The sequence below is a fragment of the Tinamus guttatus genome, unplaced genomic scaffold, assembly GCF_059628265.1.
Source record: "Tinamus guttatus ecotype Peru unplaced genomic scaffold, ASM5962826v1 Tinamus_guttatus_pri_ptg000008l, whole genome shotgun sequence".
In the NCBI taxonomy this organism is placed as follows: Eukaryota; Metazoa; Chordata; class Aves; order Tinamiformes; family Tinamidae; genus Tinamus; species Tinamus guttatus.
In genome coordinates this window covers 1,454,624-1,480,812 of record NW_028288542.1, presented here as the reverse complement: position 1 = coordinate 1,480,812, position 26,189 = coordinate 1,454,624, and the positions used below count along the sequence as shown (strand labels likewise).

At 38.4% G+C, this 26,189-nt stretch overlaps 1 protein-coding gene across 7 annotated transcripts in view; it reads left to right on the top strand.

The window, feature by feature from the left end:
* Positions 1-26,189, top strand: part of DMD (dystrophin) — a 1,078,552-nt gene that overhangs the window by 706,159 nt on the left and 346,204 nt on the right. For all 7 annotated transcript variants that reach the window (XM_088521823.1, XM_088521851.1, XM_088521829.1 and 4 more), the window contains 2 exons: positions 2,614-2,778; positions 21,403-21,504. In XM_088521823.1, coding sequence (XP_088377949.1) covers positions 2,614-2,778; positions 21,403-21,504 — 267 coding nt within the window. The remainder of the gene's footprint in view (positions 1-2,613; positions 2,779-21,402; positions 21,505-26,189) is intronic.

The window sequence follows — 26,189 nt, the reverse complement described above, 5'->3', positions numbered from 1 at the left end:
TACAACGCAGAACTAAATAACTGAGAAAAGGTCTGACATTTTAAGATTAGAATAAGTATTATGAAGACCCGTGTCAGATTGGAAAATAAAGATCTTCTGCTGTTTCCCAAAATAGAGATAAAATCTTTTCTATTATTCAGGTACTAAGCTACCAATTAGTCCAACTTAATTAACACTTGAACTAAAGTACAAAATTCTGGATGCATCACATGCTTTAAGAATTACTTTTTGACACATATCACTGAAATTATGTAGTCTTTTTTTATGTTGAATTTTTGAAGGAATAAACCTTACTTTTGTTGTCGTTCCCATTTTCAGTTTTACTTTTTCCTTTAGTTGCAAACCAAGGTATATTTTCCATGCGGATCTGTTGCTAAATAAAGCAATACTGAAAATATTTGTCCATGTGGATAGGAAAAGCTGGGTTTTAGAAAGCTATTCCAATTAGAATTCTTCTTCTTTTTTTTTCTCTTGTATGATGTGTTTCTTGCCAGTATGTTAGTCACTTTAGCATCAGAGCTGGGTCTCTTTGAGGGAAAACAGCTGTGCATTTGCCCTGTTTTTATTTTCTGCAGGTGTCATCTTAGGGCTAGTTTCTGCTTTGGTCCTCAGCCTTAGGAGAGGGCATCAGCCTTCCTACGATAAATCCCAGCACCCTTTCAGTTACAGAATCTGAGAATACTTGTGTGATTTTTTTTTTCTTTTTTAAATAAGTTTGAAGTGCAGTCAGTCATAAGAAACTAATCTTTCATCTTCTGCTTTTGTGGTTTGAAGATATCTGAATATATAATTAGTTACATTTTTTCTTCTTTAAAAAAAACCTCCAAATTTATGTCTGTCTTCTGATAGAAGTAATATACTTGATGAATGTTAATTTGCCACTAGATTAATATAAATTTCAGCCCTTCAGAGGTCAGCTAGGAATTTTATTATTTTTTCCTAGGGTTACCTCTTTACTTTCAACTGCGTTTCTGTGGAACTTGTTTATGTTAATATTAAAGCTACTAAACATTAGACATTAACATTCAAAAGTTGTAAGAAAGATGAAACTAATCTTCTGTGAAATTAGGCCAAGGTCTGCACAGAGATTTACACATAAGGGATATGAATGCATTTTTAATTGCTTTCTTTCGCATCAGAGGCCATTTTGGAAAAGTGGAGTTTTTATTTTACTTAACAAGATTAAGAAGATGGAAAAAGTGATTTGACTTACTAGTCCATTTTTATTAGATAAGATATTATGGTATGGCTATAGCGAGCAATGAAAATTATTTAATATATGGCCAATCAAGATCATGAATTGCAAATAGCATTTAAGTATGCTTATACTCTCTAATATATTTTATAATATATATGTATATAGTTGGGCTATGTTAGTACCAACAAATCAGTATTTACGACAGAGATGGCTGTTTACTTCCCTTTCCCTCTGCTGTTTTTTTTTTAATGTTCATTGCTTTCAGGTCTCCAGTGGATTTAGATTTATCGTCTTCCCTAAATAGTGTCATTAGGGATTAGAAGTGAGTAAACATCAGTACTTTTGTAGCCAGGCAGTATGTTAGCAATACTTCCATTAATACAGTTTAACTCTGTGGGGAATTTACATTTTACTGTGTTTAGCAGAAACCTCCTGGTGTTACGGTACTTTTAAAGAGGTGTTTCAGTATAAATGTGTGCTTGGGAAAAATGAGCATAGAGAAACTATCTTTTCTTAGTAGAAAAGGCTGACTGATCTTGAAGGCTGACCATAATGATTAATTGGCATATTTTCCTATATCTGCCTGACCCTTGTATTTGCTGTTGCGTTTTTTGTTTTTAAGTAGATATGTTTTTCCCCCTCGACATAAGTTTGTAGTATTACCCATAGTGTAGTTTAGAGACATTTCACTTCTCTAGCTGTAAAAAATAATCTAGTGAGGACATGGAGATTTGGGCTTGCTTATTTATTTCCAACCTGCCTCTATGTTTACTCTAAATGCTTCAGTGCTGTTGGACTTGTACTGTGCCACTCACTGAGTCTTAATTTCTAATACTCTTGGCACAGAAGAATGTGTTTGCTTAAAATCTGAGTACTTGGAATGCAAATGAGAGAACCAAACGCACCGATCAGTATTGAAGATATATTTCTTCATTATTTTTCCTTTCTGTATGCATCTGCGCATCTATATTTGGACTCAACTTGCAAGTCTAAACACCTTGTAAGAAAACACATGCTTATGAGTTTCCATATTCAAGAGGTCAAGAGAGGTTAGATATCACTTAAGTGATCAATTTCATATTTTTATATTTATATTTGAGCTTGAATATTAAAGCAACTTCACATACGGAGAAAACAAACTTTTGTGTACAACCAGTAAAATAGCAGCATAACCAAAAAATGGCAAGTCTGTTAACAGTATTTTTGAGAAAAGGGAGAATGCGATAGACTTGCAAGTAATTTATCATCATAATTTCATTAGTATTTCTACACTCTTTTTACCCCTTTTTTCTGTTAGCACCTAAAATTCATTTCTGTTTTCTTAACGTTTTATGGATGTGTTATAGATGTGGTTTTAAATTGCTTTATGTTGCATTTTTTTCCCTCACAAAACTAACTTGTGGTATTTTTTTCAGGTGTCCAAAGATCTTCCAGAAAAGCAAAAAGAAATAGAGTTTCTGCTGAAGGATTTCATCCAACTTGAACATCAAATAAATCAGCTGATACTGTGGGTAACACCTGTCAAGAACCAGCTGGAACTTTACAATCAAGTGGGTCAACCAGGCGCTTTTGATATTAAGGTAAATTCAGCCATTTTAAAACATAAATTGGTATTTTCAATGGTCAAATAATCAGTTGCTGTGCTAGCCTTACAGTTCTGCTAACTACACAACTTTGGTTGAGTCATGCATATGGTTGAGCCATATTGCAAAGCAGGATATCTAACTGTGCAGGTAATATTACGGATTCATCAGCTTGATTGTCCAGTATAAGCAAAGATCCTTGATTTGCATCAACGTATAAAAATGCATGTGTGCATGTTAGTGGGGTTACAGATGAAAAGCAGTGATTAGAATTAGGTAGCCAGCTAGGGATGAACTTAGATTTTTGGCTATGTGGCGTATGTATACGTGTGAGATTATCCTCAAATAAACTAGGAGAATCTTTAATATACCACTGCATCGTGGTCACGTAGGTAGAGATTAAATAGAAGACATTAAGCTTTGTTTTGATCATGATGATGCTATTCACAGTGAAAAAGAAAAACCTCAAGTTATTTAAAACTTTTCTTGCCTTGTATTAAATGGAATAATAGCTGTTTCAGGAGATGTCTGCTTTGGCTGAAAGTTTCTATTAAATTTACTTTAGGTCAGTTTCTCTTCTCGAGATGTTTTAATGCCTAGACACTTTTTATGTCATACAATCATATTATGTAAAACAGTGGCTCTCAAGTCCTGCTTCAGTCCTGTAATTGACAGAATGAGTTCAGCAATGGCATTTATTCTCTTTTTAAAAGATAAAATTAGTATAGCTCTCTGCAAATGCCTGTATATACAGTGAATGAATGATGGAATTTTGCTTTCAAAGAAAATTATCTATGCTTATTTCCAGTTTTTAACACAATTTTAAAAACATAATTCTTCCTATTTTTTTCTGATTTTCTTTTCCATTCTGTTTCTTTTATTCGTAGAAAAATGTCATCTTTAAAGCTTATATGAATTAAAAGCCTGGCTAATTTGCTGTGAATTGTAAGATTATTGCTTTCCTTATTGCTTGTGAAAGATGTGAATTACTGAACTGTTTTGATCTTCTGATCGTAATATCACAGGAAATTTTTGGAGAAACTTTCGAAAGAATAGCAAAAAAAAGAAAGTACCTATATTCCTAATGGGGTAGATGAAAGCACATGTGTATGGAAAGGAAAGAATGAGAATGAAGAGGTCCAAAGGGAGTCAGATTAGGTTTCCCTCTGCAAAAAACCCTTACCATATGTATTTCATAGATAGAGTTTAAATAGCTGAGATTTAAATACTCATGAATTGTATTGTGTCAAAAAGCTAGCTGTTTGTAACTAAAATGTAGCATACTGATTTTTATCTGTTTTTTGTCTGTATTACTGCACTGCGTTGTAGCTAGGTAGGCTTGACATCTTGCAGTCTTGTTGAGTTGTGTTTTACCCATATTGACATCTTCTTCAGGGAGAAATTCTCTTGAATCTGTTACAGGAAAGAAGCTGTATTCAGTATAACCGAAGGCAAATGGGATCATCAATTTTTTTAAGGTTCAGAATAAACATGACAAGAGTTTTGAGACAGTTTATCATGACAAAACACACAGACCAAAAAAAAAAGGGTAAATACAACTCAGGAAAGCAGCACATTTATGACAACATTGAATTTATACTTAGCTGTAAATCCATATTTCAGTCCCAGGCTAACATGCTACTTTAAATTTGATCAAGGACTTGCATACGTGCTCTCTTGAAGTACTGTTGAAGTGATCAGATATTCACCTATATGTTTTTAAATTACTGTACTGTGTGTATATTCAACAGACTCTTCTGTTCTGCTGTTCCCAGACAGCATATCAGTATGTAGAATTTGTTCTGCCTTTGTTTTAATTCTTTAGACAACATTCAGAGAACTGTGAGGCATCTCTGTAGGATTTATTTTTTTTCCCAGAAACTAGCATGACTGCTGCTCACATAGTAGACTGATAATTCACAGAAATTCTCAGAATTCTAGAAGAGACGCGTGACATGCATGTTGTTACAGAGACCTGTCTAAAACACTAAGACCTTTGAGATACAAATAACTAATTGGGTTTGTAGACAGCTAGAGAGAAATTAAAATTCCTCCCCTAGCTCTTAAGACCACATCTATGTTAGTGACCAGAGGGCGTCCAGGGCCAGGTTTTGGCCAACGGTCAACTGCTGCAGCAACGGTCAACTGCTGCAGCAACGGTCAACTGCTGCAGCAACCGCTCACGCCCTTTCAGCAGTGCCGTCGCCCCGAAGGGCGCGGCTGCCTCCGACGGCTCTGCTGTGGCGCCCTCAGCGCAGCCCTCGGGTACCGCGGCGGCCGGCCGGCGCATCGCGCCATGGCAGGAGCAGAGCGCCCTGTGTGGCGGCGGGCCCCGGGGAGCTCGTGCTCCCGGCCCACGCAGGGGCTCGGGGAAAGCTGCCAACGGCTTGTTGGAAAGGGAGAGATGCAGCGCTCCTGGCGGGGTTCCTTCCCTGCACCGCTCAATCGGTTATGCAGCCCCCTTCTAGGATCGTATCATCAGCCCTATGGTCTTCGCTGAGTCTCCTTCCCTGTAAGAGAGCTTACGGACATGGTAGCACTCCATCTTGGGGAAGTAGGACCAGTGATAACGCTGCAATATTGGACTCAGTGGTTTTTCAGTTGCTGAAGAGAGGTCGGTTATGCCTGTGCCCTTTCCCATACCCTTGCAGTGCCAAGCCCCGCAGCACCATCCGTACCGATAGTGCCTGCGCACTGCTCTGCAGCCTGCACAGGCCTTGGGCTTCAAGAACCCAAGTGGTCTAGAGCCCTTTCTTTGGCATAGCATGATCCACTGTATGTTCTTGCCCAGGGGGTTATAAACATGACTTAAGAAAGCAGTCTTAGCCTGTTCCTGCACATTAGGTGATTGGTCACTACAAAGGCATTTTATAGGTGCTTCCTTATAGCAGATGTGATTTGCAGATGAATATATAGCATTGCATCCACCTACTCCAGCCCCACAAAAAATGTGCAGGGATGAGCTAAGTGGTGATGAGTTTGGAGATAACTACTCTATCCTGAGGAAAGACACAGACTTGAGGAGCAGCAGCTAGCTGTTTTTCCTAAAATGCCCTGTTCTCACCTCTCACTTGCATCCTCTTTGAACTTTCTATACTTAGCATGTGTAGGAGAGGCTTTCTTCAAAATATTTTCAGATTCTTGGTACCCACTGTTTGCTAGATTTTATTTATTTATTTTTTACTCAGTCTAGCAGGGAAGTAGACAGTATAATAGGCAAACAGGCAGAGATTTTTTTTTTTCCCTATGCTGATTCAGTTATGAAATGAGAGATGAGAAGCTGCGGAAATAGAGGTGGGACGTGATCAGCGTGCTCCTTAGTCATGGTAGGGGTTCCTCTTGGAATACATCAGAGCACTTCTTAGCTGGAACGCTTGATCTCATCCTGTTGGCCAAGCTGTCTTGGCCAACATCTTGACCCCTAAAATACATATAAAAGCACAAATAATGGTAAGAAAACTGTAAACACTATGAGATCATTTAAACAGAATACAAGAAAAAAAGAAACAACTTGTTCAGACCCCTTATAACAGCATTTATTAGAAAATGCACTCCATATTGAATCTTAAGTCTTGTTTACTTTCACCTCCTTCTGCTTTCACAGCACTATGCTTCCTTTCAATAATTACAACATGATCCAGGAAACCCTATTATATTTAATGCCACTATAATTTTTCTTTATAACTCTCTTGACTTCATTTTAGAGACTGCCATACCATACTTAAACCCCACACCTCCTCTTAGGCACCATAATCTATGTGGTTTCCCAAATCCTAAATTGGTTTTCATAACTGAAGAATTTCTCAATTAATAAATACCGATACAGTAAGAAGCCCTTATTTCCAGGAGTTAGAAAAAATCTGTAGCAGTATATGCTTTTCTTTTGTTATTAATCCTTAATAATTTTCTTCCACAAACAATAAATGATTGAAAACAGCAAAACAACTTTCTAAATATAGCAACATTGAAATGCATATTTGCAAACTACCATTGAAAGTGTTAGGATAGATCTTAGTTCTTTACAAATTAATTTGAAGTGCTGCATACTTTTATTACCACACTATCATAATCTTCCTTCCTAATAATGGCAAAATACAGGCTGCTGCCTATGAAACATGTATGTGCCTGCTGAAGACGTGAAATTTGCATCTGTAAGAATTTTTTGACTCTACCATTACTTGTGGACACTGGAGTATTGATGAGTTTGCAGTGTATCTTCATGTGCTGCTAGAATATATTTTGCATTGTGCCTCTCACAGCTTTCTAGCTTTCCAAGCTGCTCTGACCTCTCCTTGTTTTTTGCCTTTGACTTGGAGTTTCTTTCATTCTTGGAGCTGTTTCCCATGACTTGATATCCTTACTTCAGAAATGTAGTCACCTAAACTCATTTGGGATCTCTAATTTAAGACTAACAAAATCACAAGCGATGAAAATGCTGCAGAAATGTCTGCAGTGCAGTATCTAGAAATGGCTGAAATCCTTAGCAGTGCAGCTCTGTTTGCAGTGTGGCTGCTGCCAGCGCCGGTGCCTGGCTTGCTGGCGTGATCGCGAGCCTGTGCTCTGATGGGTATAACCATGCCAGCAGACACCTTCAGTGCAGACACGTTTAAGTTAAGCTGTTACTACGTGGCTGCTTCTTACATGCTAGTGCTTTTTTACGAGTATTTTGCAAGTCCTACTGAAGCGCTGCTAGAGCGAAGCCTGTTTTCCCAGGCTTGCTTGCAGTCTATGCTGAACAGCTTTAGTTTCGTTAGCCATTTATTTTTTCTTCATCAATAAAAATTCACTTCTAAAGGTGTGCATTTGGGGATTCCAGAATGCTCAAATTTAACATCTCTGCTTCTCGTAGCAGAAGGTTGTCTAAGACCCTCAGGTCTTATGAGTAGATCTGAATCCTTGGAAGAGATAGCTGCCCTTGGACAGTTTATGCAGCCATATTTGCCCAGTGCAAACTAGAAGTCCTGAAGGATAAGGTGGATGATACCAATGAGAGAGTTTTGGAGTAGGGAATTTTATTTGGCCTTTTCAGATGATTCATTCTTTTCCTTAACCCAGATATCCGTGACAAACATTCTGCCAGGTATTCTTTTTTGTCATAAATATTAATATAAACAAAAGCCTAGAGCCTGAACCAACCACGTAAAATGCAGGAATGTCAAAAAGTTATACTGAAGACTTGTTATAGCTAGAACGCTTATGGCTATCTCATGATACGTGGCAAACCTTGCAGCTGAATTTGAACAAGCAACTATTTTTTTGTCTCTCAGAGATGTGCATAGAATTCTCATAGTCGGCTTCGTACAAGGCCAGCAGGTGCTTCTCTGATCACCCAGTGTGACCTGCTGTATAACAGAAATGCTTTTGACTTTTTGAATTATTCCCTATTTGAACTATAGCATATGTTTTAGAAAAACAAGCAAAAATGGGAGTGATTTTGAACCCCCGAGGTAGGCACAGCTATCCATTTCTTGTGGTTTGTTTCTTCCACAGTTAAGTTACAGTTGGTTTAAAAACCTGCACGTTGATCCTAGGCCGAGTTTCTTCAGCTCCATCTTTCCCTCACTTCGTTTCCCATCCAAAGTGAGGTCCCGTACTGCATGACAGCTGCTGCCAACCTGTTTTCTCTTAAACTCTCTGTGTCAAACATCAGTGTTATATTGCTAGTTCAGACAAGAAGGCAGACGTGGAGTGTCTAAATTGTGTTAGTTCAAATTATATTTGTGGTCCTGATACCAGTGTGATTGTCCTTAGTCACCATTTATTTTAGCTGAAGTCAGCTAATCAGAGTCTAAGTAGGGGGAAAGGTTAATATACTGGAAGGTGTATTCAGTTCTGGTTTGACTTCTTAATGAAATATTTAAGGATGTCCATGAGCACCTTGAATCTTACTTATTAAGATTCACCTGTACAAATTCCATATACTTAATCTTTGTAGGGATACATTATTCTGTGCATATGGACATTTACGCTTTGAAAGAGCTTTGCCTTGGGCTGGAGCTCCAGAATTATAGCTAAAGGTTGTGCAACCACTGACCTTTTTTTTCCTTTTTTTTCCTTTTTTTTCCTTTTTTTTGCTTTGATGTTTAGATTTTGAAACCTGTGGGTCAGTGTTTTTCTTTACATAGTCAAGAGTTCTGAGCCTTCTGAAACATGCATGAAGATTACAAATTTTATTAATCCTGCTAGATTAGCATAATAAAACATGCTGATTTTATATCTTCACTGTCCAGAAGAATGGTCCGTAGAAAACCACTTTAATAAACCAGCAAAACCAGCAGCGAATCCCTGTGGTCGATATTACTACTGAGAGCGCAATTTTAAGTTAATTTCATTTTCAAGTAAATGTTCATCCATGAGGGAACACTCTGAGTTTCTGATACACAATTAAACTTTATTCAGCAAATGCATGATTCAAAGAACAAATTTTGAAGTAGGAGAAAGGCTGCAGAATGAATTGAACTAACTTTTTAGTGCAAAAAAGAATTACCAGAAAGCATTCTAATTTCACCAGATACTCAGGTTCGGTAGTTAAAATAAAGCAAGTATAAGGAAAAAAATGCGTCAACTTTCAGTTTTTAATTAAAATCCTGTAACTTCTATATTTTAATCAGGTAGCAGTGCTCAGAGTTAGTGAAATTAATAGGCCATGTTTACATTGATATTTTGATAGGTAAAAAATAATTGCTGTGTATTTACACTGTGACGGGTAAGGCTGGCAGCGAACCAAGCACACTGATAATGAATGAGGGCTGGAAGTTGTAGCTTTCCTTGAAATGCAGTAGCGTGTCCTGGCAGCCTTCCCTGCCTGGGAGGGCAGGACGCAATCATCAAGTCAGAGGCACTCAGCACTGAGAATTTGGCTTGACCTCGTTCTTATTTCCTCACAATTATGCAAGCAGATACGCCAAATAAAAATGCAATTAATGCTGAATGCATCTATGAAAAAGTATTGTCAGTGTGAAAAGGAAAACACTGCCCTTGTGACGTGTATTGTTTTTCTTACGAGGGGGCTCATCCTTTGTTTTAGATTTATCTTTTTATTCCTTCTTTTGGCCTTGGTGTAACTGTGACAGTGTTATTATACGAGCTAAATTAATATGTCCAGCTTAGCTGCCTCTCAACTTGTCATTTATCTCCTTTCTCACGTCTTTTGCTGAGTTTGTGCCCAGCAGTTTCCCTCGCACACACTTTTCCCTCTGCCAGGTGTGCCGTCTTGCGAGGAGAATGATAATGAATTTTAAACCTCTTCAGTAAAGCAGAAAAATGTTTTAAAACTGCTCGTTTTTGCTTACTTGTAACATTTTACAGCGTACATGTTGAACATAGGTGCTATAACTTGCACTCCAATATGGTCTATATGAGGCCGGTGAGAAATATTTTTGAATCTAGGGGTAACCTTGAGTGGGGAGCAATCGCGGGGAGGTCTGGGTGCTTGCAGCACCTCACAAATTTTGGCTTGGCGCTCACCCTTTCTGATCAAATTCTCATGCTTGTTTCCCAAATTAGTGGTGCCACTGCCCCTAATTAAGTCTCCAGCAGCATATAACTTCGTTCCCAGTGAAGCTATATAATCTTACTGGAGCTGGAAGTTTTCAGCCTACTATGTAGGCAGCTAAGTAGGTGAGAACAGTAAAGGCTGCCTCTTATCTACAGCTGGGTCAAGATTGCCCTTCCAATGTCAAATAATCTCCTACTAAAGCACCACTTCCATAGCTTCGTTCACGAAGCCTACCCATGGTGATGATGAAGAAGCACCACTATAGCAACTCTGCAAGATTATATCCAGTGTTTCCTAGTCTTTAAAAAAAAAAAAAAAAAAGATTATTTTAGGTCACTGGGAATTTGCAAATGGGAGGTGTTGGAAGGAGTAAGTTCTAGTTGGGTTTAGTTGGGATATATTAAAGCCAGTTTATCCTTGTAGCAAAATGAGAGGGAGCAAAAGCCCCAAAACTAAACTGCACCTCCTTGATGCTTCTCTCAGTTAGCCTTATAAAATTAATACATTTAATTCTAAATAATCAAAAGCTTCTTGGACAGTTTTCCCAGACAGGAGATTTAATATAGAAAAGAATAATTTTTCTTCGTTAGGTGACCCTTCACGTGTCTGTGCGTGTGCAGGGGGTTTGGACTAGATGATCTCTAAATCTAGTGGTGATCAGGGTGGTGATCAGCGGTGCAGAGTCTAGTTGGAGGCCTGTTGCTAGCGGTGTCCCCCAGGGGTCAGTCCTTGGTCCAGTCCTGTTCAATTTATTCATCAATGACCTGGATGAAGGCACAGAGTGCTCCCTCAGCAGGTTTGCTGATGATACCAAACTGGGAGGACTATCTGATGCCCCAGAGGGCTCCGCTGCCATCCAGAGGGACCTGGACAGACTGGACAACTGGGCAGTGAAAAACCTCATGAAATTCAACAAGGCCAAGTGCAAGGTCCTGCACCTGGGGAGGAATAACCCCAGACACCAGTACAGGCTGGGGACCGACCTTGTGGAGAGCAGCTCTGCGGAGAAAGACCTGGGCGTCATGGTGGACGACAAGTTGACCATGAGGCAGTTGACCATGCATTAAGAAGAGCGTCTCCAGCAGGTCGAGGGAGGTGATCCTGCCCCTCTACTCAGCCCTGGTGAGGCCGCATCTGGAGTATTGTGTCCAGTTCTGGGCTCCACAGTATAAGAGGGATGTGGAGCTGCTGGAGAGAGTCCAGCGCAGGGCCACAAGGATGATCAGGGACTTGGAACATCTGCCCTATGAGGAGAGGCTGAGGGAGCTGGACCTGTTCAGCCTGGAGAAGAGAAGGCTGAGAGGGGATCTAATCAGTGTATATAAATACCTCAAGGGAGGGAGTGAGGAGGATGGTGCTGGTCTCTTTTCAGTGGTGGCCACTGATAGGACTAGAGGAAATGGCTGGAAACTGAAGCACCAAAAGTTCTACAGGAACTTAAGGAAAAATTTCTTAACAGTGAGGGTGACAGAGCGCTGGAACAGGCTGCCCAGAGAGGTTGTGGAGTCTCCTTCTCTGGAGATCTTCAAAACCCACTTGGACGCAGTCCTGTGCCACGTGCTCTAGGTGACCCTGCGTGTGCAGGGGGGTTGGACTAGATGACCTCTAGAGGTCCCTTCCAACCCTAAGCATGCTGTGATTCTGTGATATTTAAATACACTAGATAAACAACAAACCTAAGATATCAGTCTCTTAAATATTAACATATACTATAATCAGAGGCATATTTCTGTGGAAATAACTGGATTTTCCACTTCTGGCTTAATCCTGTCTCATTTTCAAGAGAAATTGTTGTCTTCTATATTGATACAAAGATATTAATAAACTTGAAACTTTGTATGTAGCCATTAAATACTAGATTGAGTCCTTGTACTTTTACTCTTCCGTGTGTTAATCTTGGTGCAGTACAACTGCTTTCACTAAATCCTAGATTAATTTGTTTTTATCTTATATAATAATAGATAAGAATAAGAACAACAAGAATAACCAGTAAAAGTCATGGTTTTAACAGTCTTATTTATAAATTTATTTTGCTGCAAATAACTGTGCAAAATGGTGAAAAACGCATTCTAAATAGTTCTGAGCAAATGCTTTTGAATTTACGAATAGCACAAAATTGGCAGTTTATAGACAAAAGATTTTTCCTTAAGCAATGAAACATGAACCTTTAACTTCCTTTAATATTCTTGGAACTCTTTTAAAATTCAGTTATTTTCTCCTTTTGGTCTTTTTCCCTAGCTCTGTGTAAAAAAAAAAAAAAAGCCTATTCAGTTATCTCTGTAGTTTAACTGCGACTGTGATTCAAACAGAAAATCCTAGGTTACCTTTGTTTCAATAATTTTTCTTTTTTTTTTTTTTGTATGCCATTTGTCTCTTATATGGAATTCGTCTATTTGTAGGTTCCAGTAAAAGAGAACTGGAAGATTACTGGTTTAAAAAATAATAAACCTATCCATTAATTTCATTTTTCATGATAATGTATTTGCAGCTTGTTTTATAAGAATATACAGGCTAAATCCTTTTAAAATATAATATTTCAAAGTAACTGTGCAATCTTCTCCTTCTACTGCTAAGATTTCTCCTTCTGTGTTTCTCCTTCTTCCATACAATTAAAGATAATTTTAAATAAGATTTTTTTAAAAGTTTTCTCTGTATTAAATAAGTAGTCTTTAGATAGTTTTACACTATTTATACATCATGTAGGATGAGCTACCCTGTATTCCTAAGATAACTGTCAAGTAAACAGGTAATTAGCACTACATATAATAAATGCAATTGAAACTACATTAAACAAATGTGTGGTAAAATACTTTTCAAAGATTCTAATTTAGTTCAATACCCTAGATCACAACTAGGCTAGATACCACTAGATGCCTAGATACCACTAACTCATAGCAGATTATGATCTACAAATTGGTACCAATTTTAGCGCAGCCTGAATAGCACCAAACAGCTGTCAGAAAGACAAAATAGGAGAAGAAAAAGCTAAAAACCCAAACTTACATGGGTCTATAAGATTTTTTTAATACTTACATGTTTTGTAAGTATTACAATACTTACTGTTCTCTGCTTAGAAACTTTGGTAAAGTCAGTTTATAACCTTGATTGTTGCCTGCGCTGCCAAAGAAGTGCTGAATGGGCTCTGGATATAGGATTTATACTTTTAAAAATTTTTCTGTAGAGGCCTCTAACCATATACTTAAAATGTGCATTATGTTCATTTTTTGGCAGATAAAAATACGCCATCTTCAAAAAATTAAATAACCCTTTATTCTTAAAAATAACTTACATTGGTGTTTTGCCCTTGATAAGGTTTGAATGACAGTAGGAAAACTGTCAACTCTTGTCAATCACTTCATTATATCCTTGACAACAGGCATTTAGAGAGTGACAGAATAGCATGGCTGTGGTGTAGGAAACCTAATTGTAGATAAATAAAGGAACATTCACCCGCATGAGAGAATGAAAGTGCCGAGCGGCCAGCGCTGGGTTTTTCCTTCCGTCAGCCTTCATTTGTCAGTGGCTGCTTGACAAGCTAGACCAGAGAAGTTGGGTTTCAACTCGGTATTGATTCTTCTACGTTTTCATTTCACTAGCATGCGTAGTTTAAATGAGCAGTTATTTGTAGGCAATAAGAAATGGTATAGATGGTCCACACCAGCACATAGGGAATGCATGCCCAAGAGGTCTGTCTCACTGTATGGTGTGGCATCTGCGTCTGATCTGGCAAAAAGTTGAAATGTGAAAACTTTTGATGATGAAGATTGCTTGATTAAACTACACCTGTTTTCAATGCTTTATTAAGATCTGCAGTAAATGTCAATTTAATCACGTCATAGAACTAGAGCTTGATATTATCTGCATCAGTATATACTCACTCTTTCCAGAAATCTTTTTACGTGTAATGAGACCTGCTCAATGTATACATATTATGTAGTGAGCTTTGATCCACTAAACTTTTAGCAATTTGTATTGCAACCTCTTTCTTCCCCTTTGTGGGACTTTGCATCGGTTAGAGATGCTGAAGACTAATCATCTATTATAGGCAGAAATGTACAAGCTGCAAATGGATGAGGGAAGGTGGCAGAATATTCCCAATGGGTGATCAGTGTAAACTGTTTTATTTGTAACATCATGGACTTTGCAACTGTCAGGATGCATTGCAAAATGTATCTGTGTTCCAACATGTTGCAAGAGAAAAGATTTTTAAGAGGTGATCAGGTATTTGATGCGAGGAGAGAGTATTTTTCTAGGAAATAATGGATGACTGGTATGTGAAGATAGTGATTTCTTTCTTAAAAGCATAACGTTTGCAGAAGTCAGGGTAGGTTGCCAAGAACTTGAAGCTGAAGTACAGCTTTGCTCTTTGGGCTTCTTCGTTGTACTATTAAAAACAGCTTAAATAAGTTTCAGAGTCTCAGAGAAAGGTCTGGGTAATATGGATGGGCATATAAATGTAGGAGAGATGTACAGAAATGACAGGGTATTTGATTGGTTTTCACAGGTAGGATATTTCCTCTCCCATCCAGAATTAAATTTTTAACGTTGGAGGTTTTTTATGTTCTTTCTCTTTGGCCATTTTTTTTTCTTCAAAATATGATTCTTCAAAGCTCATATTCTTGATAATATCAGGTTATTTATCAAATAACTAGCCTTGTTCTGCGAGGTTATGTATTTTGCCATCCCTATCACCTACAATTCGAAGCACTGGAACCTGAAGATGAGCCCATACAAGTAGCTTGTTTTATCAGCACAAGATTCTTCTAGCATTACATTGATTTGTTCTGACTTGATTTGATAAGCACAAATATGAGAGGCAAGGAATATGCATCTTCTCTGGTCTGTATGCGGGTAATTAAATGAGTGAACCATTCGGTTAGATATTTTAGTAAAAAAACAAAAACGTAAGGGCATGCCTGGAAAATCTTGGTTTCTTTTCACAGCAAAGTTGATAGTAACATCCTGTTGCAGATACTGTACCTGCAACTTCCAAGCAGGTATGACTTTGAGGTATCAGGCAGTTAAAGTTCACATACCATGAACTCAACTTACACTTATGGCAGTAGTCTCGATCTACCTCTGTATCAATCAAATATTTTGTGCTTTTAGATGCTGAAGGATAGCAGCTTAAGAGAAAACATAAGAAAGAGAACTTGTAAAAATATTGGGATTTCCTTTATTTTCTGCTAAGAAGTCTTTCATTATGTTTTCCTGCTGAATTTCTTTCTTTGTTGTATGTTCTTCTGGGTTCATTTCTCTCTCTTCTGTAGTATGAACTGGAACTGAGCTAGGATCTGCCATCTAGGTGAAACAGGAACATCTGCTCAATATATTCTAACTCATATCCTGTTCTAAACAATTCTTACTAGACCTTTTTATGATGATTAATTGATTTTGTCTTATTGCCATATGGCCACTGTAGCCAAATTCTTTTCATACCCTGTGTAGAGCTAATAATTTTACTTATCTTCACTACTGCCAGGAAATTTCATTTTTGTGACAGATGACCCCTAAAAAAGTGATGACTTCTAAAAAATTTTGCGCTTTTCGGAAGAGGTACTTTGTATGGGGCTTGTTTTAATCCAGCAGTTTTCTACAGTATCTTAATTGTTCTCTTAAGTCAAGAGTTTTAACGGATATATCCCCTTTCTAATCTCCCATGACTAGATGATGACCTTTTACGTATGTTCTTTGAAGTGTATGGACATTAAAAAAAAAAAAAAAACTGAGTGAATTTTACTATGCTGTTTCCCTTTCCACAGCTAATTCTAACATCATCTTGGGAGCTTAGTTTGGGTCTTACACATTTAAAGAAACAGCAATTTAAGTTAATGGAAAAAGACTGCTTATTTACTCATTAAAATGTCATTTTTGTACGTAGGAGCATGAAACTGTGTGTCTGCCACTTACAGATTTTCTTAGTGACAGAGAAGCTTTACACCAAGCTTCTGCCTAGGCCACTAACAGAATGTTTTGTTAATTGAATTACCTGTGTTTTTTCATTAGTGCCTAACGTGGGGGGATAAATTTAAATTCTGTAACTTGTTCTTACGATGTTCATGGAGCATTAGTTTTTTATGTAGAAATACATAAAAGATTCAGGTCTTTCGGGCCTGTCAGTTGTCTTTATTTCACTAGTGGCTTAGGCCTCCCTTCCCGATGTCCACAGGACTGTTAACAGCGTGTCTTGGGTATAGCCTAATGATGCTGTAGAAATGGCTAAGCTGAACACCCTAAATGCCGTGTACGTCTGAGCTGCTATCAGGATCTGATGCTCACTGTGGAAAAGCTGGATTTTGATGTATTTTAATTAAGTCTCCCCTGATCATTCTTCTTTGTGTTTCTTGAGCTTTTTAGTCTGCTCCATGAGTGGGAATGTGCACAGCCAACTCAGGAGAAATGAGGTCACTTATTTAGAACAAGAATTCCTGATGACTGCAATATATTCATTTTTCCCATCTATCTTCCTTTTTTTTTTCAGAACCTCAGCTTTGCACTGCGGGAATTCTTTTGAGAAAAAAAAAAAAAAAAAAAAAGAGGCGCTGTAACCTTGCCATTGAGTTATGGTTATTCCCTTAAATTATCTGGAAGTGGCTCACTGAAACATAACAAATAATATTTCAGTGAACTAAGAGGGTTTTTTTTTTTTTGTGCGTAAATAAAGAAATCTGCCACAAAGAATTTTGATTAAAAGTTATATTCTCCCTCAGCTAAAAGATAACAAAAGTTCTGTATAACGAAATACAGTTTTTAGTTGTCAAGTCAGAAGGTATTTGGCGTTTATGTCTGATTATTTTGGAAAGTCTTCTTGAAAATGAAAGCCTCCAAAACATTTTAGAGTTCCGATTTAGTGTGTCTGCTTGTTAAACATCACTGTTTCATCTAAGTGAAGGGAGATTGTTTGCTGCTTTTGTTTTCCTACAAAAGAATTTTGTTCTTTAATCTTTATTTAATCTACAATCCTGATAGGAAAAGATCATGACTTTTAAAACATATACAATATTTATTTTTAAAATATATGTTTATTTTAAGGTTGTAATTCATTTTTCCATTTGGCACTGCACTTCCTCAAGATGTAGATTTAATCATTCAGAGCTCCTCCTGTCTTTCTCTACAGAAAACAGACAACTTCTCAACAGGAAATCTGCTGCCCAAAGTTTTGCCCACGTTACGAGAGGAGGTGAATCAGTGTTTGTGAATCTTCACGTAGACTGATAACAGGCTGCGTTGCTACCCACATGTTATATATAGTGTCTGAGTCTCTCAGTATAGATGCAGCATATGTTAAGCAGCAGGAGTGCGTCTGCGAGGATGGTTACCATCCCCTGAAATAATGTATGCCAAGCTAATAAACTCTCTTCCATTGGCATCCACACCAGAGGTTTTGCCAAAAAGATGGTGTAAGCTAGGGAACATGCATTTTCCAAGTTCTGAGCTATAGCAGCAGACTTTCATAGTCTATAGGGGACTGTAGACAAGTCCCTGTTGTTTTTTCCAACGTGTCAATTTATTCAGTGTATTGGGCTGACATGGTATTGGAAATGGCAGAAGCCAACGTGGCCCGTTTTGCACGAGGCTTTTGTCAGTTCTGACGCAATGTTTTCACACCAGTGGAAACTCTCAGACGGTGTCTCATGGAGTAAGGGTGGCCTCTGCTTAATTCTTGCTGTTCACGCATGTTTGAGAAAGAGCAGTTTCCAGTAAAGCTGTATTTTAATTTGCCATATGTGTGAAGTTTAATTAGTGTATTCATAAACCAGCCCAGAAGTAGCGTTGCAACTCTTTCTACAGGCAGTTCATAAATTGTGAAACTCCAGTAGAATCAGCCAGATCCTACATGCGTCCTATGGGCATTCCGGTGCCAAAAGCGAGCGTGGTAGAGAGGGGAATGATCTAGAATCAACATCTTTGGGAAGCTCTCTCTGGTGCTGCCTGAGGCCTGGCTCCGAACATGAACACGGGTAGCTCCTATTAGCTTTGGGAGGCGCTTGGTCTGCGTGGCGAAGGACAGAGCTTGGGCCCTGCTCTAAGAGCGCATCAATCCCTTGCACAAATGCACAGGCTCGGTAATAGCCACAGTCTTTTTGCAGTGAGCAGACTATGGGTGGGCAGGGGATAGCTGCTACCTTTTTCTTCCCTTTGGGACCTGAACGATGGGCTGGTGTTCTTTTAAGGAGTCTTTTATCAGTCCCCCTCTGTTAACGTAGTGTCACGCCTCAAGCAGGTCTGAGCGCTGGCGACTTGCTCCGTGGGCAGGATTTGTCACGGGGTTGCCCCATCAGGCAGAGAGCGCCTCAGAGTTACTGCAGAGATCTAACGCGCCTGGTGGATCGGTGTTTAATACCGTTTTGTGATGTTTTTAGATTATGTTGGAATTAATGTGCAGCAATCAGAAAGTAATTGTAGCTCAGAGAAACAGGCTATCTGTTAATCACAGCAGTGTCCAACAGAGCGATAAGATATTGAGAACTTATTCCCCCCAGACTCTTATTCTTATTTCCACATAAATCTGAAATTAAGCGTCATGCTGTATTTGATAGATTTACACAATGCAGTTTGGTTTAGGTCAAGGCTGTTGATTTTGAAAGATTGGACTTCACAAGATTAGTTTGTGTGGAGCTGAGGGAACTGTTGATTGACAGCTAACAACATTATGTTTTTTGATACCACACTGTGGAAAAGAAATGTGACTGTATTCTATCCATAAAGATCAAATACCTTTCAAATGTTTTTACAATATGTAGACATGGGATATGGGATGAAGTTTTTATACATGGGTTGTATACCTAAGCCCTAATCACAAAATAATGACAATGGAAAGGATTATGAAACATTCTTTGCTGTAAAAAGCAGTGTCTCACAGCACTATTAGTCATTCATTTTATTTTTCCTTTAATTTTAAAAGAGAAATTAGCCTATTTCGAAGTATGTATATGGAAAATTGTGCTACAAATTTCAGTATAGAAGGCAGGGTAGAAATAAATACTTAGCAGTCAAAATTCATTGCAGCTACAGGTCTTGCGTAGCCAGTTCCCTTAGGAATAGTTCTTTTATTTGGAGCTCCTCCTCTAGGAAGGTTTTTTTATAATGTGAATTGTCAATTCCTGCTCATAGAACTTGACTGCTAATGGCGATTGCTGTAAACTTAGTCAAATCAGGTATGTGAGAAGGCCCAGGAGAGCCTGAGGAGAGGCTGCTTTCCCTCCTGTTTAGAAAGACAGGTTGAGTGCGGGACGGGACTTCTTTAAGGGAGGCGGTAAGTGCCCAGGTTGATTCTCGCTCTGCTCCTGCCGCCCGTGCCCGCTGCCCAGGCCGGGGCGTCCCCGGGGCTGCAGGAGCAGCTGGCTCCTCCCGTGGGCCCGGTGTCGCCTCGGGCAGCGACGCGGACGTGGAGCAGCTGGTGCGGGAGCCGCGGAGGAGCCGCCGCGGGCAGCGCCGGTGCGGGCCCTGCCTGGGCACAGGCCTCACCCTCCGCCCCGGCATCTCCCAGGCCCCGTTCAAGAGCCCCAGCACTGTCCGTGCTGGAAACTAAAGGGCAGGGAGCGAGCAAGGCCGAGAGGTTCCCTTCTGAGGCACTTTTGTGCTGCAAGTGCCATCGCCAGTGCAGGTGCATCCATGTGGGTCCAGCTGAATGGGCTTGGGTGCTGTCCGGGACTGGAATGACTTCTTTTCCTCCATAAAATACCTTTTAACAGCACTTTTCCTGCTGCAGGTATAAAGCATATAAGAATTTCTGAAACACTTAACTAACACAATGCAACACAGACCTGGCAAAATACTGGGGATGGTCTACTTGATGGGGGGGAAAAAAGGAAAAGAAAAAGTTAACATTAAAATGGCTATTTTTCTTGAAGACAGGCCAAAATTGCATTCTTCATTGGCACTCTTCAGTGATTTTTTTTTCTTTATGTAGGGAGTAAGGGAGTACAGAGCTAACCTAATGTGGAAACAGAAAGGGAATGGGGATTTGACGATGGATTGCTCAACAAGTTAGCCCTCCTGACAAATATCTGATTTTGCTGCACAGTGCTTTTCAGTGCTGGTTCTCTGCAGATATATCTCTTATAGATATATCTCATTAATAATAAAAAGGAATAAAATATAAACATGAAAAAAAGTTGGAAAGGCAGTGGATAGTCTGCAGGATTACATCAGATAGATAAGCTACAGAATCAAACTGTAAAGTAGATGGGAGAAGAGTGGAGGGGAGAGAAGAAGAGAAAAGAAGCAATAAAAAAACAATTTGGGTATTTCAAATAGCACTGGGATTTTTGCTTTTTTATCTGTTTTGGCTAAGGTTACCTTCAACTACTTAAATATGACAAACAATATGTATTTCAGAACTACATAGCCTATTAACATTTTAATAAATGTTTACAGTTTTGTAGTTGGGTTTTTGCTTTTAATTACCTACACACAGTACTCCAAGCATTATTTGTTTTTAACTGTGACTATTTTGTGGCGCCATGTGTATGTTGAAAGAGTTTTGCAGAATTGGCTTAGGTTAGCATACCTTTCCAAATTAGAGAAGAAAATTGCTGGGGAATGTGCAGTTACTCATTTGGTAGGTGTCACTGATAATGACAGGTGCCTTCCTGGCCCTCTAGGAACTGCCACTGTTTCCCTGCCTTTGTTTTGAATTCTTCTGCATGAATACTTTGCTATAAAGCATTTATAATCTTGCTAAATTCAGCATCAGTGCTGGATCTGATCATATAATTACAACGGTATGCACTACAGAACAAAATGTGTCCTGCTGCATTTGTTGTTAATGTAAAGCAGACAACAAGGCAGAGCTTTCTGAATGAGATTGCAGATGCTTGTTCTTTCTAGTATGAATTTGTGCTAGTTTTATAATAGTCTTATGGAAAACTTAAGAACCTATCACTTTATATTTTGTTGACATTACCCTTTTTCACCTTTCTTTGCTTCTCTTTTCCTCGTGACCCTCTTTGTCCTTAGCTGCTGTTATTCTTAAGTTTTCTGGGAAAAAAAAAAAAAAAACAGTCCTGAGCAGAAACTCATCTACTGGTTGTTTGCAGCTTCCCATGGAGCTCTAGGACTTTTTAGTTTTACTGCATATGCTATGATTAATCTACACTGCATGTGTTTTTATTTTTCAGGAAACCGAAGCAGCAGTTCAGGCTAAACAGCCGAATGTGGAAGAGGTTTTATCCAAAGGCTGTCATTTACATAAGGAAAAACCAGCCACTCACCCAGTAAAGGTAATGAAGCAAACCTTAGCAATATCCATTACTGCCTAATGGGTTGTGCTTCCCCTGTTGTACACTTGTCCTTGACATGCTCTGTTTAAAATCAATGCAAGAACTTGGCAAATAGCATTGGTTCTGTTCTGTGACAGCAGAGCCAGGAATAATGTAATGTTCCTAGCTAGAAAATTCTTGCATATTGCAATGGAAGAATTGTATTTGACATTAATGTTTCTCCATCTATTCAAGTGTTATCCGTGTTGAAAACAAATTTAAGGTTTTTTTTTTTGTCTTATTAACTGAATCAGGTAACATGTTTTTTTAGATTTCCCTATTTTAAATTGGACTTTCAGAAGTACTCTCAATCAAAAAAAAGTGAATGTGCCATTTAGAAAAGGTAACAGTCAAGTCACAGAAGGTCCTTTGCTTTCAAGTTTTCCCATTATGAATGAAAAAAGACAAGTCAGTATGGAACATTTCCACTCTCTTTTATCTCTCCCAGTATTCATACAGAATGGCTTAATTCTGTTTAGGAGCAGAGAAATACATTGTTAAGAAGGCAGTTCCCTCTCAATTCATATCTTTTTAAAAAGTGTGCCATTGAATCCTTTCTCCCAACATAGAAATCAGTTTGAAAGAGATACTTTTTGCTCAGTTTTGTCATGATTTTTTAGACCTTCATAGAGACTAGAGTGTCGTTTGCTATCTTGGAGGATCTTGAAGCAGGAAATAATAAAAAGTTAAGAAGTGTACAGGTGACCTCTAATGTGAATTTCTTGTTTTGCCACCTCTATTTAGTCATTATGTTTGGAGTATCTTTTTTTCCTTCTTTTGCAAAAATCTCCCCTCCCCACGTCATTTATAAATCCCATCGTATCTCCATTTGGAGAACACTTACGCACTTATCTCCACTTTGGAAACTAATGCATATTTAATCATGTTTCAGTTTCTCTTCTATTTTCCTGAAGAGAAATCCTTGCAAATAGTTTTCCCTTTCTATTCTTCTTTTTCTTTTTTTTTCTTTTTTTTAATGACCAGCACTCACTGAGAAATACTGAGAAAAACTAATCAGTGATACTGAATACTAATCAGAATTACTGAAAGAGTTGAAGCAAGGTGACTTAGAAAGAGTGTGCTAATCAAAGGGTGCAGAAACAAAGCTTTTGACTCTATTATGTATCTTTTCTTGGCTATTTCATGCCTATTACTATTGGAAAAAAATCTTGCTGCAGTGACTGCATTCACTTGTTTGGTATGGCTGCAGTTGCAATCTTAGGAGATGTTACCCAACATTTTAACAAGCAAAGTACTTGAAATAACAGAAAACTGCAAGTTTGGGCTTCTCCAGATTTTTGTAATATGCCGGTGATGAATCATGGAATAAATTTTGTCGTGGTCAGGGAGAAGAATTAGCAATGCTACTGTGCACCACTGACTGAGATGTACTTGGCGTGAAATAGATCTGTGCAGACCAAGTTTCTGGCATAGAATTGTGCTCTGTGTCCGTTTCTTTTGAAAGTGACCATACTAAGGACACTGAAAACTGCCAAATATTAGCCATCTCTAAGCTTTTAAAACCAGATTTACTCAAACACAGTAAGATGGGACAAGATAACACTTTAAACAGAGACTATGACATTTCTTGAGTTGCAGTTTTGCAGTGATGCTATACAATGCTCCTGTGAGAAAGTTGATGACTAGTTGTGAAGTAGTGGGTATTTCATTCCTAGTTCCTCTTTAATTGCATTTTCCTTTTTTTTTTTTTTCCCATTGCACTCTGTAGTTCAGTTATGGGATAAACCTGTGAAGTTGATTTCTGTTTCACTGACTGTTCTGTCAGAATTGTTGAATTGTTTTTTTGATGTTGTAGTTCTCTTTAAGCTTCTAACCATTTAAACTGAGCTGATTTTCTGTCATGGTTCCTAGTGAGTTACTTCCACTGCTGTTTACTCTTTGTGTGTTCCAGTACACAATAGTTCTCAACTTAGACATACCAGAAAACTCAGTATATTTTCTTGCAATTGTGAAATAAATTTGGCAGTTTAGTTGAGACTGGTTGGTTTCATGCAAATCAAGTATTTCACCTGAAAATACTCTCCCGGGTTGAACTAACTCCTAGGGAATTAGATGGTATTTTCGTCCTTATTTATACATGGGGACATTTGCACCTAGATAAAAGCTGAAAATTGCAGATATCAAAGAGGAAAAATACAAATTCTTCAGCATCATATTATCTAATGTTTTACATGATAAAACCACAATTTTCAGTTTCATTTGCAGCTGGAATTGCTCAATGCTGCAAATAAGATATCAGTGTCTCAAGTTGGATGCACAGAAAAAAACATACTTGTTTTTTTAAAGACATTAATTAATTAGTATTACTTGAGAATTCTATAGAAAATCAGTTCTCTGGGGCAGCCTTGTCTCAACCATCCCTTTTCCCTCTCTAATTTGCATCTTAATTCGCCAATCTTTTCATTCTTTCCAATAAATGATGTAGAGGCCCTATAGAGTTCGGCCTTCTTTGTCCCAGACTTTGACTCAGGCCTCTCCTGTGCTGGAAAATAGCATTAATATTCATAGTTGACTTAATTTTGGCCCTTTGTCATCTTTAGCCATTTGTCTTTGCCACCCTTATAATATACTTTCATTTCATTGTTTTAATCATAAGGTCAATCTCTTGGCTTTATATTGACTCATCCCTCAGCCGAAGGTTGAAGCACTGAGTTCCGCAGTGCATCCCAAGCACACGAGGAAGCTGATGACCAGTCCGGTGTTAGTTCACGACTCCTCTGGTCTGCCCTTTCCATCTTTAGGCCCTGGATCCCATTCCTACCCCTCTGTGCTCAAGTTCTGATATATAATAGCGTGTGAGGAGCAACTAATAGGCTGATAAATACTCATATATTGGCGATGTGCTTTACTTGAAATCTATCCAACAGCCCTGGATGAAATATTCTTGGTAAGGTAGGTGGTTATAAACTGTTTGGATTAGAACTTTTCCTGTGTGAGAAATTAAGATGGCAAAGCCGGAAATTGTTTTCTAGGAGTAAAATTTATGTATTCTCAAATGAAGATTGATTCTGAAGTTGGAACTTAACAGTTAACTAAATAATCGCTCAATTTCCATGCAGAATGCCCAAAACGTGTAATCACTGTTGACTATGTAGGTATACCATATTTTACTAAGGTACAGTTTTAGTGTGGTTAGAATGCATGTTGGTAAGTAATGGATTAAACATTGCTTGATTACAGTTACACATCTTATCTCACAGTTATGTTTTCATACCCTCCCTAAACATGGGATGATATCAAAATTTTGCAATGTAAAATATTTTTGTTGGTAAAGTCAATCCCAGACTATGATAATTTTTCATGGCAACTACTCCAAGAATCAAGAATGGAATAGAAAATGATCATTGGTGAGTCAGAGTTAGAACCTCACTTTATGAAATGAATTTCATGCTTTTGAAATGCATTTCTGTAAGTTATTTTTGTTGGTTTGTTTTTTTTGAGGAAGGGGTCTGGAGAGGTGACTGCTCATGACAGTAGCAAATGTAAGCCCCAGTCTGACAGTTATCAGCGCTTAAATAGAACAGATTATTAAGGACAGAATTTCAATGGCAATTAAAGAGCTGCATTTCCCCTGTCACATCACTCACTTTGTGCTTTCCTGGCATGTTGGATGGGAGAGCTAGGAGTGAAGGGAAAAAAAACAGGTCTTCAGGAATACCTGTAGACCTGTTTCCTTTTCCTCGGTCTTGCATTTAAAATACTACATCATTTCTCTCTCTAAATACCCTGCTCTAGTTTTAGTGCCGTCACTGAGGTTAGTTCATGTATGATTGTTAACCTCACTTAAATTGCACCTTTGCCAATGCTGAAAGGAATTAGATAAATCAATAAAAATATTCTCCAGTTCAAGGTATTTTGAAGTCACCATTGTCACGAGTGCTGAAAAAAATGCAATTACAGCAGAATTGTTCCACTTTAAGTGAATGTTTTAATGTGGACAGGCTAATTTACGGCAGATGCGAGATTGGATCAAACTGTAATTCTGAAGAGCCTGGAACTTTATGCTCTTTGGCTGGTTGTATAGTGCCTTAGACGACAACCCTTTTTATCATCTGCAGGGAGCGTGTTCTGTATTTTGTCATTGCTGGAAACAAATCCCTGGCTCACATCCGTGCACGAGTGGAGCAGCTACTCCCAGTGAGGACCAATATTATATTTATAGCAACCACGTATCTTTCCTCAATTACTGTGAATATATTACAGTCAAAACTATGCCAGAATACGTGTAATCTTCCCAGCTTCTGTTTTCAAGGGCTCTCTGCTCTCATTGCTACTATTGAAATAATGGATATTGGAAGCATTCTTTCCATTCCTAAGCTCTGGAAAAAAACTCTGGAGTTAGAACAGCAGAAAAAAATAGGAATTTATAGATGTATCCAAAAAAAAAAAAAAAAGGTGTTCCCTGAATGTGGGTTTCTGTGTATTCGCACTCCACACGGAAATAACGCAGGTGTATGATGGTGGATTGTCATCGATAGTGCCTTTTGTCACACATGCCTGATTGCTTCTTGTACATTTTTCTTGAAACTCTATTCTCAGAGAATCTCTGATATTCCAGACTTTGGCTTTATTTTTAAGCACCTCTAACAGCTAAAGACAGGTTTTATGCCCTTACACAGAGCTGT